Consider the following 13,623-nt stretch of genomic DNA (forward strand, 5'->3'; position numbering starts at 1 on the left):
AGTCTATGGCTGCCTGTGTCTGAGCTCGTCGACTGGCTGGAAATAAAGCCAGACGCTTGTCAATGCTACGAGCACAAGGGAGGCAGTCTGCCCTGCCTAGACAGCCGGCACAGCAAGTGCAGCGCAGGGACAATCTTGAAACTATTAGACACCTGCAAAAAGGTGGGGGGTGTGGGGAGGTAACCTCAGCGTGTGAGCAACCGTGGCCTATCTTTACGCCTGTCTTTTTAAATATAGACACTGGTGTGCTGAAAATAAAGAAAGAACAGACAGCGAGAACCTAGTGGGGCAGGTGGCCAGCTCTTGAGATGGATGCATTTGCAAAGTTACAGTACATTCTGCTTTTGAACGAGGTAATAAACAAGACCGGCAAGGTCAAAGAGGGAAAAGGTCCACCTGACCAAATGATACTGTGGCAAAGAGTGGCCATGACGGGGCCTGGGGTGAGTTTAATACTGAATAAATAACGTTTCTCTACCCCCCCTCACTGCAATAGAGTCTGCTAGGACAGCTGTGCTGAATTCATTTGATACGGGTGCCTGCTGACAATGCTGCATTGCTTCGTCTCTGCAAGACAACATGTTGAGCTGGCCTGAAGAGCTTACGGGGGCTTGCACAAAATGATTGAGCTTCTATGACCCAAAAGCTGTAACCAACTAAGAAAATGAAAGTAAGCGAAATAAAACTCCTAAGAGCCGCATGGTACATGCATCTACTCAGGAAGAAGACATGGTACTCTTTTACCAGCAGATACACAACATGATAGAGATCTTTCATAGCACACAGCCCATCAGGAGAGAGACAAAAATGTAGAGCCCACTCATTTGTTCATTTAGCAGGCTCTTGAAAGCCTAGAGGATGGTTATGAGGTCATCCTGACAAAGTAGCACTCACTCCCTATCTATCTATCTATCCATCCATCCATCTATCCATCTATCCATCTCCATCCGAATGAGACAAGCAGCTTTTGTACCAAAGGAACAGCACAGTGATACATGTGTGGCATACTGTATGTAGGCCAGTCTGAATACAGACCGATACAGCATGTGCTCACTACAGTGGAGGTGGAGATCTAAGTATAATGCAGTGTGAGGGGGAGTGCAGTAGGAGAACTCAGTGTAGGAGAGCCTGTGTCTGTGTCTTTGTGAGTACGTGCATGTGAATGCATGTGTGTGTGCGTGTGTATCCTACAGGGTTGAGGAGGTGTCAAACTGAGGAGGTGAGTGATGGTGGCGAGGCAGAGGAGAGAGAAAGAGGTGGTGTCCGTCGAGGAGGTCTCAGTGATGGAGGGGGGGAGGTTTACTCAGTGCTGACCTGTGGGAGAAGTGCGTGTGATGCGGAGTGGAGGAGGAGGAGATGGAGGAAGGAAAGCATGAGGGCAGAAGGAGGAGGAGGAGAGAGTTGTCGAGTCACAGTGTGGAGGTCACAATGAAAGAGGATGGGCAGTGAATGGAGACGCGTTAGGTCTCTGTACTGTAAGAGGTGTGTGTGTGCGCGCGCGCGTTTGCGTGAGTGTGTGTTTTGGCGTGCTACTTTTGAGCCCACCAGCCAGAGAGCATGAAGTTCTTATTTAGCACAGGAAGAGCAGCTCTGCTTAGCAACCACAGGCGCCCTCCAATCACAAGCATACGGCGCAGACTCTGACTGAGGACGAGTCCTTCCTGGCAGTGTGTGGAGTCTGACAGAGGCCTCTAAATGTTGTTCTCCACACCTGCCCACATGCAGAAACATATACAAAACAGATCCAGAGCCTTTTTTTCCCTCCCGCCAGAACTGAACATGGAGCTTTTATGTCACAAAAAAAAGGACAAAAGTGCATTCGCGCCCGTCTGAGTCGCCTCGGCTACACCGTCTTCTGAACTTTGCAGAGAACTCAAAGTTAATCTAAACCATCCTAATCCAAAAATAAATTATGCATATCCCAAAGAGCAAGGTAGTCGAGCAAATCCCTAAAACATTTATTCTTCTTTTTGCCGCAGCCACGGCACTGTGCATCACCTCAGCACTGCCCCAGTTATGACTGAACCGGCAGCAGCCCCCCGATTGTGATCTGCTAGCCACCAAAACAGGAGGCACAAACAAGATTTGGACCAAATGCTGTCTGAACACTGAGCAGTCTGTTTGGTTTAGCTGCGTGAGCTAATCCTCCTGATAGCTTTGAAGGTGTTTGGTGGGCGGACTGTAGGCGAGAGCAGCATGCCGATTTGTCATATGGCACCAGCAGGGCCTACTTCTGCTCTGGCTGGAGCTCCATTAGCACATCTCCAATGTGGTCTAACAGTTCTGTAGCTTAGATCTGCAAGTCATTATAGAGAGACGAGAGAAAATTTAAAGGGATAAATATTTTCGTGCCTTTTTTTGTCGTTTGACCTCTAATGTCTCACCAGGCGAGCACTTAATTTTATATGTGCAGTTACGCTGTTGGTTGCTCTATGTAATGTGCTCTCTGCAGTATATCTAATTCATGCTCTAATTACGAAATTCCACTGGGACAGGCTATAAATTGAGAGGATACTTTGAGTGGGGAGAAGAAGAAGAAGAAGAAAGTCCACAGCGGAGCCTTTGCACGTTCTGCAAATGCCATCCAGAGAAAACGATGATTTTGATGTGCACTATGGTCTCGGCATTCCAGTAGTTATGTAGGATTATAAGAGCCTAAACCCCCTTGACTGCAGCAGCTTACTAGCTCAGCCAGCAGCAGATGCAGACTCCAGGATTTCCTGTCTCTGCACCAGATGGGCCTGACTCTTAATCACAGAGCTGGAAATCAGGAGGTGATCGAGGAGGAATTGATGATGATTGTGGAATAACACTAACTCAATACAGGCATCTGTTCTGCCACTAACGGACCAACTGACTGACTGACTGGCTTGTTGACTGCAGTCACAGCCAGTGCTCATCTCCTCCCTCATCTCATCATCACTGATCAACACTAATCATCTTCCTCCCTCACTCCATGAGTTATACAAGAAGTCTTTCACACATTAGCACTGTGCTGTGTCATCGAGGTTCAGAGCAGAAACGAGCTAAACCCTGTCCACACGAAATGATCAGAAAAAGAAACGGGCACTCTTATGTGTCTGAAATCCCAGAAATTATTTCTTGTTTAGTTTTAGGGCTTTTGAATAATTGAATTACCTCGATAAGTTGCATGAATGAATTTTATTTATCCATTTTCTACTCCAATTCTTGCAATTGCACTTTGTAAGAAGCCATTATGCGCCTAAACACAACAGCGAATGCAAGAAACAAAATACTGTAAATGAGGTTCTTTATGTAAGTATTTACAGTATACCAGGATACACTTCCAAGGAAATACTGCTGGTTTTTTTATTAACCCACCGGATTTTCTTGACCTCATTCAAAATAGCTTTTGCATACTAAAAAACCAGCTGAGTAATATGATGCACTGCTAAAAATTTACCACATGATGCATAGTAATATAATATGGACTGAGGTTAATACTCCTTGTATTATACCTTTAACCAAGGCGCTGGCTTTGTGCTTGTCCCACAGCTCCTAATACTTTAATTTAAATGCAAAGAATGAATTTGCTTTTACTTGCGGACACTTGAAGTAGTTTGAACACAATGATGTTAAAACCACTGCTGGCATTAATAACTTCGATTAAAGGTATTTGACTTCTGACATATTTTATGCCATTTTATTTATTTATTGCTTCTTTTGTTCGTTCGTTTGTTTGTTTGTGGTTATTTTCACAGGAGAAATCAGTCAAAAGTGTTACGTTATGTTTTTTTTTTTTAGCTTTTCAACACACTGACTGCTGAAAATACAAAAAGATAACCTTTTTAACTAGAATAATCATTTTAATTGTTGCATATATTTGTATAGACAGAGAAAATTATGTCAGATATTTGTAGTCATATAAAATAATCTATTAATTGCTTCCAATTTAATTTTCTTAAAATAACCCATAAGGCCAAATTCAAAAGACCATAAAATCATTACATGATTATATCAAAAAAGCAATATGATTCTACTGAAAGTCTATTAATGATAACACTGAATTATTGCCCAGTCCTATCTCTATCAGACATGCAGACACCACCAAAGGCTCCACTCTGTCTTTGAGCACATAACTAGGAAACCGGTGACACAGCAAACTCACAAGCGTGGATTTCCCACCCTCGGAAAGGCTGGAGGTTACGGACCTATCCACACAGCGGCTAAAGAAACAGCACGGTAACAAAGAGAAACTGCTGCACTTCACAGCCTCTGAAAGCCTGGCTCTCAAACAAAGGAGGCGGCAGGTCTTTAGCGCACATTACCCATGACAGAACCCCAGCTGACACTCTTTAAACATGGGGTCATCGCCGCTAGAATGGAGGCCACAACCCCTGGGAGCGCCTGACACCCCTTTTGCCTTGACACACCGTCCCCGCTTTGGCCAAAACACTCTGGCCAGCACAGGAGTGTTGTCTACTGCAGAGGGAGGAGGGGGGGTGGAGCGGGTTTACGTGGGTGTCAGGACTCAGGCGACTGCACTCAAAAGAATGATGTGTTCAACTGAAACTGCAGTTTTTGATGCGCCGGGAGATTGAGAAATATGCTACCAAACCTGAATTAAATGCGATTTGCTCAGTGTTTACAGCATGACGGTAATACGGGTGGGTTGGGTCTTTAATGAGTGGGTCAGACAGGCCCACCAAGGACCAAAGAGTTATACCACATCAGGATCCAGGGCTTTACAGAGGTCAGCAGACAGATGGGAATGGAAATGAGCTGGCCGTGAGCTCATTTTAATCTGGCTCGCACAGCTGATCCAGTCATTACACTCGCCTGTTTACATGCAAACACACTTTTATACCCGCTTTACATAAAGACACCTACACACAAGTGCAGATAAAGGCACGGTTACCGGGTGATGAAGGCAGTCGAGAGATTTTTTTTTCATTTATTCATTCACTTCTAAAAACAGCTCATGATCAAAACATGCAACCCTTCAGCCTTGGGCACACACTTTGGTTTACTCCAGGTTTGAGACTAATTGCATTGAGCGAGGAGAACAATGGGTTGAGAAATGGAATAAATTGGCCTCACTTGGGTGGTTTTAATATCCATTCCATTAAAGAGGGTCGACACAGTTCTCCAGAGTCTACTTTTACTCTCCACTCATTCAAATGATTGATTGCATTGGGCATACTGCTTAGAGCTTGTTTTTTTTTTTTTTTTTTTTTAAATATATACAGTATTCAAAAAGTTTTCCCCCCTCCAGTTGAAATCCTCTTTCTTGAAGATTTCCATGCTAATCAGAAAAGTTCATATTTAAATTATTACATGCAAAGTTCAGCGCAATGAAGAAAGCAATTTGTGTCTGACTTCAAATTCAGGTTCCCATAAAATTTAGAGTAATAAATATTATTATTCGTATGAAAATTGACCTAACGGCTCCAATATGGTGACGTTTGGTCGGAAATTGAGCCGCGGCTGAGAAAAAATGTTTTTGTCTGCCAGGTGAATATCCCTCCGTCTTTTATCAGAAAGCCATCTGGCCAGTGAACTGGACACAAGGGCATGAGATTGGATGGTGTAAAAAGAATGGGGGTAGGCTGGGTCAGTGTCTTTGGAGCGAGGTCACAGGTCAAGGCCCTTTGACAACACATATCAAGGCCGGGCTCACACAGCCTGCATCTTCTGAATGAGAGAGTCTGCGGCGTGCACTCTCCAATCTGCCCTCATCTGCACATTATAGGGCTAAATGACCAAATGCTGCATTTGATGCAAAACAGACACAATGACTGGCCCGGCCAATCCGGCTTCTGCTTTTTGTGGGCAGAATACTTTTTTTTCCCCTTTCCCCATTTAGAATATGACTGGGAATACTTGCATGTACACGCACATGTTATCAATAAAAACTGGAATTTAAATAAATAAATACATTTCAGTCGGTCCAGTAAACGGAGTACCTTCCCCTGGCGGTGTCTGCAGCAACCACCATGTTCAGTGCATGAGGTGGGAGTCTAGACAGATGTTACAGGCAGAGGAGCTAACCTTCAGGGCTGCCTCTTATTAATAAAACACCCTGACATCAGAGGGAGGCTGAGACAGACCGATAACATTGTGTTTTTATTTTATGGGTAAGCTGAGCCAAACACAGTCTGTGAGCCTCAGTCCAGCCTTTCAGCAGCTTGGCCTGTCAGGCTGATGTATAGGAGAGCGCTGGTGTGCAGCTCCCTGAGGACGGGGCCTGTCTGCTAACTGGGACACAACTGACAGTGAACCACAGCAAACAAACAAACACTGCCCCCTTCGTCCCTTTCAATCCATGATGAGCAGGCCCTCTGTATCTCTCCCACACTCTCTGAAAGACTGACAGTGCAGGAATCACCATTTTGTGGAAATGTATAACTCACAGGTCATGCATCAAGGCCTGCTGAAACATCGCAGGTGCAAGACTTAAATACCACAGACAGATATTTCTCGACTGCAGAGAGATTTCGTCAAGAGGCCATCCAATTCGTGGAAACGTGACATAAATCAGCAGCGAAGAGCCTCAAAACATAATTCAACACAACCTCCTCGTTTCATGTTTCTATAAACCAGCGTCTATTCCCATTAAAACAAGTACTGAGGTTTCCCTGTGAGACATCTCCTGGCTCATGCTCAGACTGGAGCAGCGCCATGGTGATGCATACAGAGATGTCCACTCATTAGCAGAGTCCCACACAACAGCTGCTCTGTGACGAAGGAACAGCCACCTCGTCTCCTGGCCCTTTGTCCATACTAAACATCTCTGACCCACGCAAGGAGCCACAATGGGACGCTCACACATAGACAAACATGCACGCACACTTTTCAGATTTCTTATCCTTGTCCTGATGAGCACAAATCTCTTCTCACTCTTTCACACACACATTTCCATATTCAAGACCTCCTTAAACTCTTATCCCCCCTTCTCCACCTTGTGGCACCATAATGCACTACCCTGCCCCCTCACTTCTCTCTCACACACTAATAAAATATATCAGGGAGACTCAATTTATCATAATGCAGCTGCCCTTGGGTAACCCTGGGGGTTGGGTGGGTGAGTTTTAGGTGATGGGATGTATGCTCGGGAGCATTAAGCTGATTGTTAGCCTCACTTTTTTCCACATGCAGAAGAAGTGAGTGAACCTCTAAATGAGATGGGACAGGTACAGAAAGGTGTGATGTGACATTTGATCAGCATTTTTACTCTGTTGGGGCGTTTGATAAGGCTGGTAACACTTGTGAAAGATACAATCAATCAGTTAATCAAAGGAAACTTGGCAGGCCTGATAAGAAGGAAGTCTTCTCAGATTAATGCCAATCAGTGCAGATGATGTAGTTCAGATATCGACAGATACAAACAAACAATTCACTGCAAAATTCCTCAAACTAAAAGGCATCGTTGTAAAACCAAAAAAAAGGGGGAAAAATCAACAGACTTACTCTGCAAGATTTACTGGTCAGTTTTCTCGTCAGATCAAATTTTCCTTTTAACTCTTTGAGCAGCTCCTCCAGGTGACTCTTCTCCTCTTTCCCGGTGTAGTCCGGGTCTAAGAGCACATAAGCCCGCCAGTTGGCAGAATCAAAGCCCCAGTGGACTGTCCGGTTCTCTAGTCTCTTGTGACTGTGGACAACAAACTTGTGAGGTGGGTACATGAGTCTGCAGTCCATGCACTGGATGCAGGCGGCACCCGGAGAGGTGTACAGTTCCGGGACAAACAGGCCTTTACACCGGCCAAAACATTCGTGATACACTTTGAAGCTTTTCTCGGTTCGCTCCAACTCCAGAGAGCCCGACTCCTTGTTGCAATGAGGAGGGTAAGTACCGCCATAGATGAGCGCGTTGCAAAGCCGTTCAGCATCCGTCTGAGTGATAAGCCCACAGGACGGTGCCGAGAAGGGCAGGATACCCACCACTTTGAGGATCTCTAGCTGGTCCGCCGTGCACCTGGAGCAATAGATGTGGAGATCGTCGCAGACCGAGTTGATCTGCTGGAGGGAGAAATCTCTGAGAACGCTGTTGAGAATCTGCGGTAGGCACAGTCGTTTCTCACCACCGACGACGAAGCAGGAGATAGGTTCCCGCTCCAGCACCGTCTCGCACCTCTCGGTGGAGCGGTCGGACGGGATGAAAAGTGGACCGGACATCACTGGAGGTGTCTGAGGCGGCAGGGTGAGCATCATCTCGACGGATTTGCCGTCTTTCCCGAAGAGTGAGTCCTGGTGCCATCGAGCGGAGAACGCCGCCGGTCCACCGAGGGAGCGCCTGGAACTCAGATTAAACTGCTGCAGAGTTTGCTGAAGTCCAGGATGGGGCTGGAAGCTCGTGCCCTCCATGTTGTCGGTTAGAGAAGAGAGTTCAAAACTCAAAATGCGAGCTGAAATCGACTTATCGGGTCGGGCGTCCTCAGCATCCGGCTACACGCTCAATAACGCGCACTTCCATGTCACCGGAGAAGCTTCCCAGCGCGTCCATTCAGAAAACTGAGAGCTGCTGAAATCATAGGGCAGTTCCTGTAAGCACACGCAATTAAAGTCGACAACTAAGCGACTCCGAAGTCGTATTATCCAACATACAATCACCGGGTACTATGTTTCTATGCTCCTGCGGTTTTACGCACTCCTAATGTGCGCCCGAAATATGCCTCGTCTGCTCAGTCTGGCGTACATTCAGTCTGCTGTCTCCCCACTCACTCAATGTGTGAGCCGCTCTCCCTCCCTCTCTCTCTCTCCCTCTCTCCCTCCCTCTCTCTCTCTCTCTCTCTCGCCCTCTCTGTTTGTTTGTGTCTGGTTCAGTCATTGAATCCCAGCCAGGAATGTGACTGACTCCCCGGGCTGGCTCTTCCCTCAGCCAGCTGTTCCTCCCTCTGCTACAGGGCAGCTGCACATTTAAAAAAAAAAGAAAAAGAAAAAAAGAAGGAAAAAAAAATCTTTCCAAACCCAGGCGAGGGTGGAGCTCTGGAAAATGTAGTTGATACTGGGAATGCAAACACAAACTTTACTTCAAATGCATACGCCTTGTAGGTCAGCACTGTTTCAGTCGCAGAAAGTGGTCTGCACAAATTTTAACACGATATGGAGAGAAAATTTGTAAGTGAAAACATTAAAAACATGCAATACTCGAATGCACGCATTCCTTTAATTAAGTAACTACTGACTTATGTACATATTTGAAGTTGGCCGTGTTGTACTGTGAGTGCTTCTGTTGTTTCTTTTTACGATAATTTACATAGGAATGTATTAGCCTAAAAAAATCTATAGTTTCTAAAATATGCACTTGTATACATTGCTGACCTGTAAATGCAAAAGACGCCTTCAATTAATTAAAATCAGTGCATTTAAGTTTACTTACTTATATTAAGTTTTCTCCTGCATACAGTTTGCGCACACTTTAATTTCATTAGGTGTTTAAAAATGTCTTTCTTACGTGTGCAGGACGCTTCTGTAATTGCAGAGTGCAAAGACCCATGAGACTGTTAATATTTAACTTCAAAACCTTAATTTAGTTGTGTTGTGATCATTATTTCGGTCATGTTGTGTTTAGACTTTGATACTTGGTGATGTGTAATGCAGTTTCCAGTGTTTGTGCAACCAAGAATAGTGTTAAAGGTTTAGCTAACAACAGGCTACCATGATGGAAACTCGTGCACCATTTAATAATCCCGACCGCTGTGAAACGTCGTTGATCAACTCTTAATACAGCTAAACAAAGTAGAAAAGTCATTTTGCACCCTCATTAAAACACGAGGCAACAATTGTAAGTAAAATGCAACTGAAATATATGAAATCTAAATTTACCATTAAGGAAAATGTGCTTGGTTTAAACCGAATTTATACCAATCAAGCCAATTTCAACTGAGTAGATTCCATTACATTTAACAATTTGCATTGTTCTTATGTAACAAAATTACATGGAAGATTTACATGTAATCTCACTACTTTTAAGTCTGTATTTGTGGGGTGGGGTTGAGACGCAGAAACGCTACAAAAATTGAGATCTCATTTTGTAAATCCCCCTACATGGTGACATTTTCTGTTTTTATTTACAGTAAAATTTGTAAACATGACCATGTATGAAGTGTATTAGCTTAAAATTAGAGGTCTTTTGCTTAAGCCCAGTTACCATAATGCGACTTATCCCTCTTAAGTAAGCCACACTCAAAATAAACAACTGAGTGCGAGTTGAGGTTACTTAATTATTAGTCAACAAGCAAGACAAGCTATTAAGTTTTACAGTTTAATGCTGTGATAATCAAATAGGCAATAATAGAAATGCTCATAGATAATTTCACAGTGTAGTTTTAGTTATTTTACATCAGCAACAAATTAATTTCCTCTTCTAGTTAAATTCGGAAGTTTTCAGGAAGACTAAATAAAAGACAGATATTAATAATGAATTAAATTTAGGGGTTAAAGTGTGGTTGTTCATGAGTTTGTGGACCCTTTGCAATTTCCAGGATTTCTAAACTGATGAATCATCAAATAGGATCTGATATTCAAACAAAATCAGACTAAAATGAACACAAAGCATGGTACTTTACATTTCTATTAAACACACAGTAATCAGGCATAGTGCAAGATGGAAAAAGTTGATATAGTTGAACTGGCAGATTTGCTAATTCGCAGACGCTCATTTAGCACCAGCACCCTCCCATCAAATGATTGCTTTTGCTGGTTGTGAGACTTGGTCTGTGATGAAGAGAAATTTCAATCCCTCTAGAGAGGATCAAACTTTGCCTTTATTTATACATACTGTAGGGAAATCCCTAAACCCAGCAGTTCCAGTCTCATCATCTTGACTGGAACATTTGACTCCAAGCTTATGGTGAAGTCATTAGCGCAGAGGATCACTCTTACTTTTGCACTTTTTTTCAGTTTGAACTTTAAGTCATAATCTCACTTAACAACTGTTTTCTGTGCTAACTGACAGATAGAAATGTGTATACTTTATAAGCTAACAAGCCACCAGGACAAATGGAGAAAAATTAGCACAGTGGGTAACAATATGCTAACAGCATATTGCTTGCTACCATAGCTGCTAGCATAACCCTAAGGGCAGGGTTATGCTAGCAGCTATGGTAGCAAGCAGCCTTAGTCCATGAACACTCTCTGTAAAATCATAACAGTCAAAGGTTTAATGTTTGGTTGTTTTGTTTTTGTTTTTTTGTTTTTTAGTTGGCAGTAAAATTGCTATAACAGTTTAGCATTAATAAAACAAAGAAAAAGGAAAAAACTGTCTCAGTAAACACTTAAGTGATGGTCTGATGTAGGTATTTTGCAGTTTTATTTAAGAGACGGCAGTTCACATTGTTTATTACTGTTAGAGTCATGTGGTTTTGGACAGTGCAGTTTAAATATATATATATATATATATATATATATATATATATATATATTTTAAATTAAACTTCAATCATATCTCAATACCTCAGCAAACGCAAAGTGCAGCAACATTTTAAATCAGATTTGAGTCTCAATGAAGTGTCATAAATCCACAAATAAAAGTGCATGGCCAGTATTTAACCCAGTCAGTTTGAGTGCTCAGTTGACTGTTTACTGATTATATTCTATTTTAAAAAAGGAATGAAGAAGTTTGTTTTTCTTTCCTGTTATTACCTAATAGATTATTATTAGTTAGATTGTAGTTTATTTTAGAAATGACCTTAGTGATATCAAGTTCACTTTTTATGACTTTATCAGTCATGAAATCACTTTATTCCTAACAAGTTACTAACCTCTTCTCATGAGTTTATGATTCAAACGGCAACAGGTGATTCTGACATGCGTCATTGTGACGCATTCATTTAACAGGAAATAATGAATAAGAAATAATCTGTAAAAATATAATGCACATTAGATTTATATTTTGCAAAGATATGTTGACCATAGTCTTGAGAACAACTGTATGAGTGTGTGCATGTGTACGACAGTGGTGGGGGAGCTTACTGAAAGTTGAGCAGCCTGGTGGTTTGGGGGAAGAAGCTGTTGCAGAATTGTTCTGTTGTGGATCCTGCGAGTCTCTTCCCAGAGGCCAGCAGGAAGTGTATGATGGGGGTGGGGGTGGGAGTGGTCACGTGTGACTTTGTTTGCTCTGGTCAGGCAGTGCTCTTGCGCAACATCCTGGATGTGGGGAAGTGGAATCCCAGTGATCTTTTCCAGTGTCCTCACCACTCTCTGCAGGGACTTCCAGTCTAAGGCACTGCAGGCTCCTGACCACACAGACATGCATGCAGTCAGTAAGCTCTCTATAGAGCTTCTATATAAAGTGGTGAGCATGTGAGGGGGGGAGGTGAGCTCTCCTCAACCGGTGGGAAAAAGTGCAGGCACTGTTGAGTTCTGTCTACAAGAGAGCAGAACAGGGTGTCTGTTAGCTGTACGCACAGAAACTTGATGCTGCTCATCATTTCCACTGTGTTGTTAGTGATGAGCAACAGCATGTGACTGTACTGGCTCCTCCTAAAGTCAAAGATGGTCTCCTTTTGGGTTTTTTTTTTTTTTTTTTACATTCACAGCCAAGTAGTTAGTGTTGCACGAGTCCACCAGTTGGTTCACTTCCTCTCTGTAGGCCTGGTTGTTGTCATCTTGAATGAGGCCTGCTACCATTGTGTTGCCAGCATACTTTACAATGTGAATGTAGGACAGCAGTCATGAGTTAGCAGCGGGTTCAGGATATAGCCCTGCTGAGGATAGCTGGTGTTCAAAGAGATGAGTTTACCATCTGGTCAGATCTCTTGGTGAGGAAGTCTTACACATAAGGGTGCTGAGGCCCAGGGGAACTAGTTTATCTACCAAATGCAGTTGAATGAATGAATGAAATGAAGTTCATAAAGAGCATTTGCATGGCTGTCTTCTTGACCTTGGCTGAGATTTAGTACAGAGAAGATGGCGTCTTCTGTAGAGTGATTTGGGTGGCAAGCAAACTGTAATGAAAACAGTGTGGTCCTTTACCCGCCTCTTAAAGCACTTTAAGATGAGGCTACAGGGCAGAAATGATTTAAACAAGTGAGTTTCAGGGTACTGCAATGATAGCAGCAGTCTGGAAATAAGACAGTAGGACATTCTGATCCAGTGACATATTAAAGGTGTGCTGGTTGCTGCATTCCTTGAACATCTAACCAGGTGTTTCCAGCGCCCGCTGCTTTTCTTATGTTCACTCCTCTCGAGGTCTTCCAGCCATCAGCTATTTCAAGACTGCTCATCAGCAACTGGAACATTTTTCTTTACGGGTGTGTTGCTGACTGCCTTGAACCTCCCAAAATATTTGTTGAGCTCATTTAGAAAGTTTGTATTGTTCTCACAGGGTGGAGGAGCAGCTTTATCATCTGTGATGTCTTAAGATAGTCTACCACATTTGTCTGGTATTCATAGGGTCATGGAAGAAACTCTGTATTCTCTAGTGATGGTGCTTTGCTACCCTTATGCAACATGTTGCCAGATTTAAAGAGTATTTTTGTACTTTGCACATTGCATGTACTTCTTTCATCATACGCGGTGTCTCGCTGGCCTGTACGGTGATGTGCTTGATGACGGAGACAACTTCCATGCTCTTGAATGACTGAATGCACACAGTCAGCATACTCATTCACATTGCATAGTTGCAGCTGCTTTGAACATGAATAATCATCTCATCATCAT

The 13,623-nt window shown here is 43.2% G+C and overlaps 1 protein-coding gene across 1 annotated transcript in view; it reads right to left on the bottom strand.

The window, feature by feature from the left end:
• skib (v-ski avian sarcoma viral oncogene homolog b) overlaps positions 1 to 8,722 on the bottom strand; it is a 30,657-nt gene extending 21,935 nt beyond the window's left edge. Inside the window, exon 1 of the mRNA XM_003448307.5 lies at positions 7,432 to 8,722. Within this exon, the coding sequence (XP_003448355.1) occupies positions 7,432 to 8,325 (894 nt within the window). The 5' untranslated portion in view covers positions 8,326 to 8,722. The remainder of the gene's footprint in view (positions 1 to 7,431) is intronic.
• Positions 8,723 to 13,623: the final 4,901 nt, after the last annotated feature.

This window comes from Oreochromis niloticus, linkage group LG5, assembly GCF_001858045.2.
Source record: "Oreochromis niloticus isolate F11D_XX linkage group LG5, O_niloticus_UMD_NMBU, whole genome shotgun sequence".
NCBI lineage: Eukaryota > Metazoa > Chordata > Actinopteri > Cichliformes > Cichlidae > Oreochromis > Oreochromis niloticus.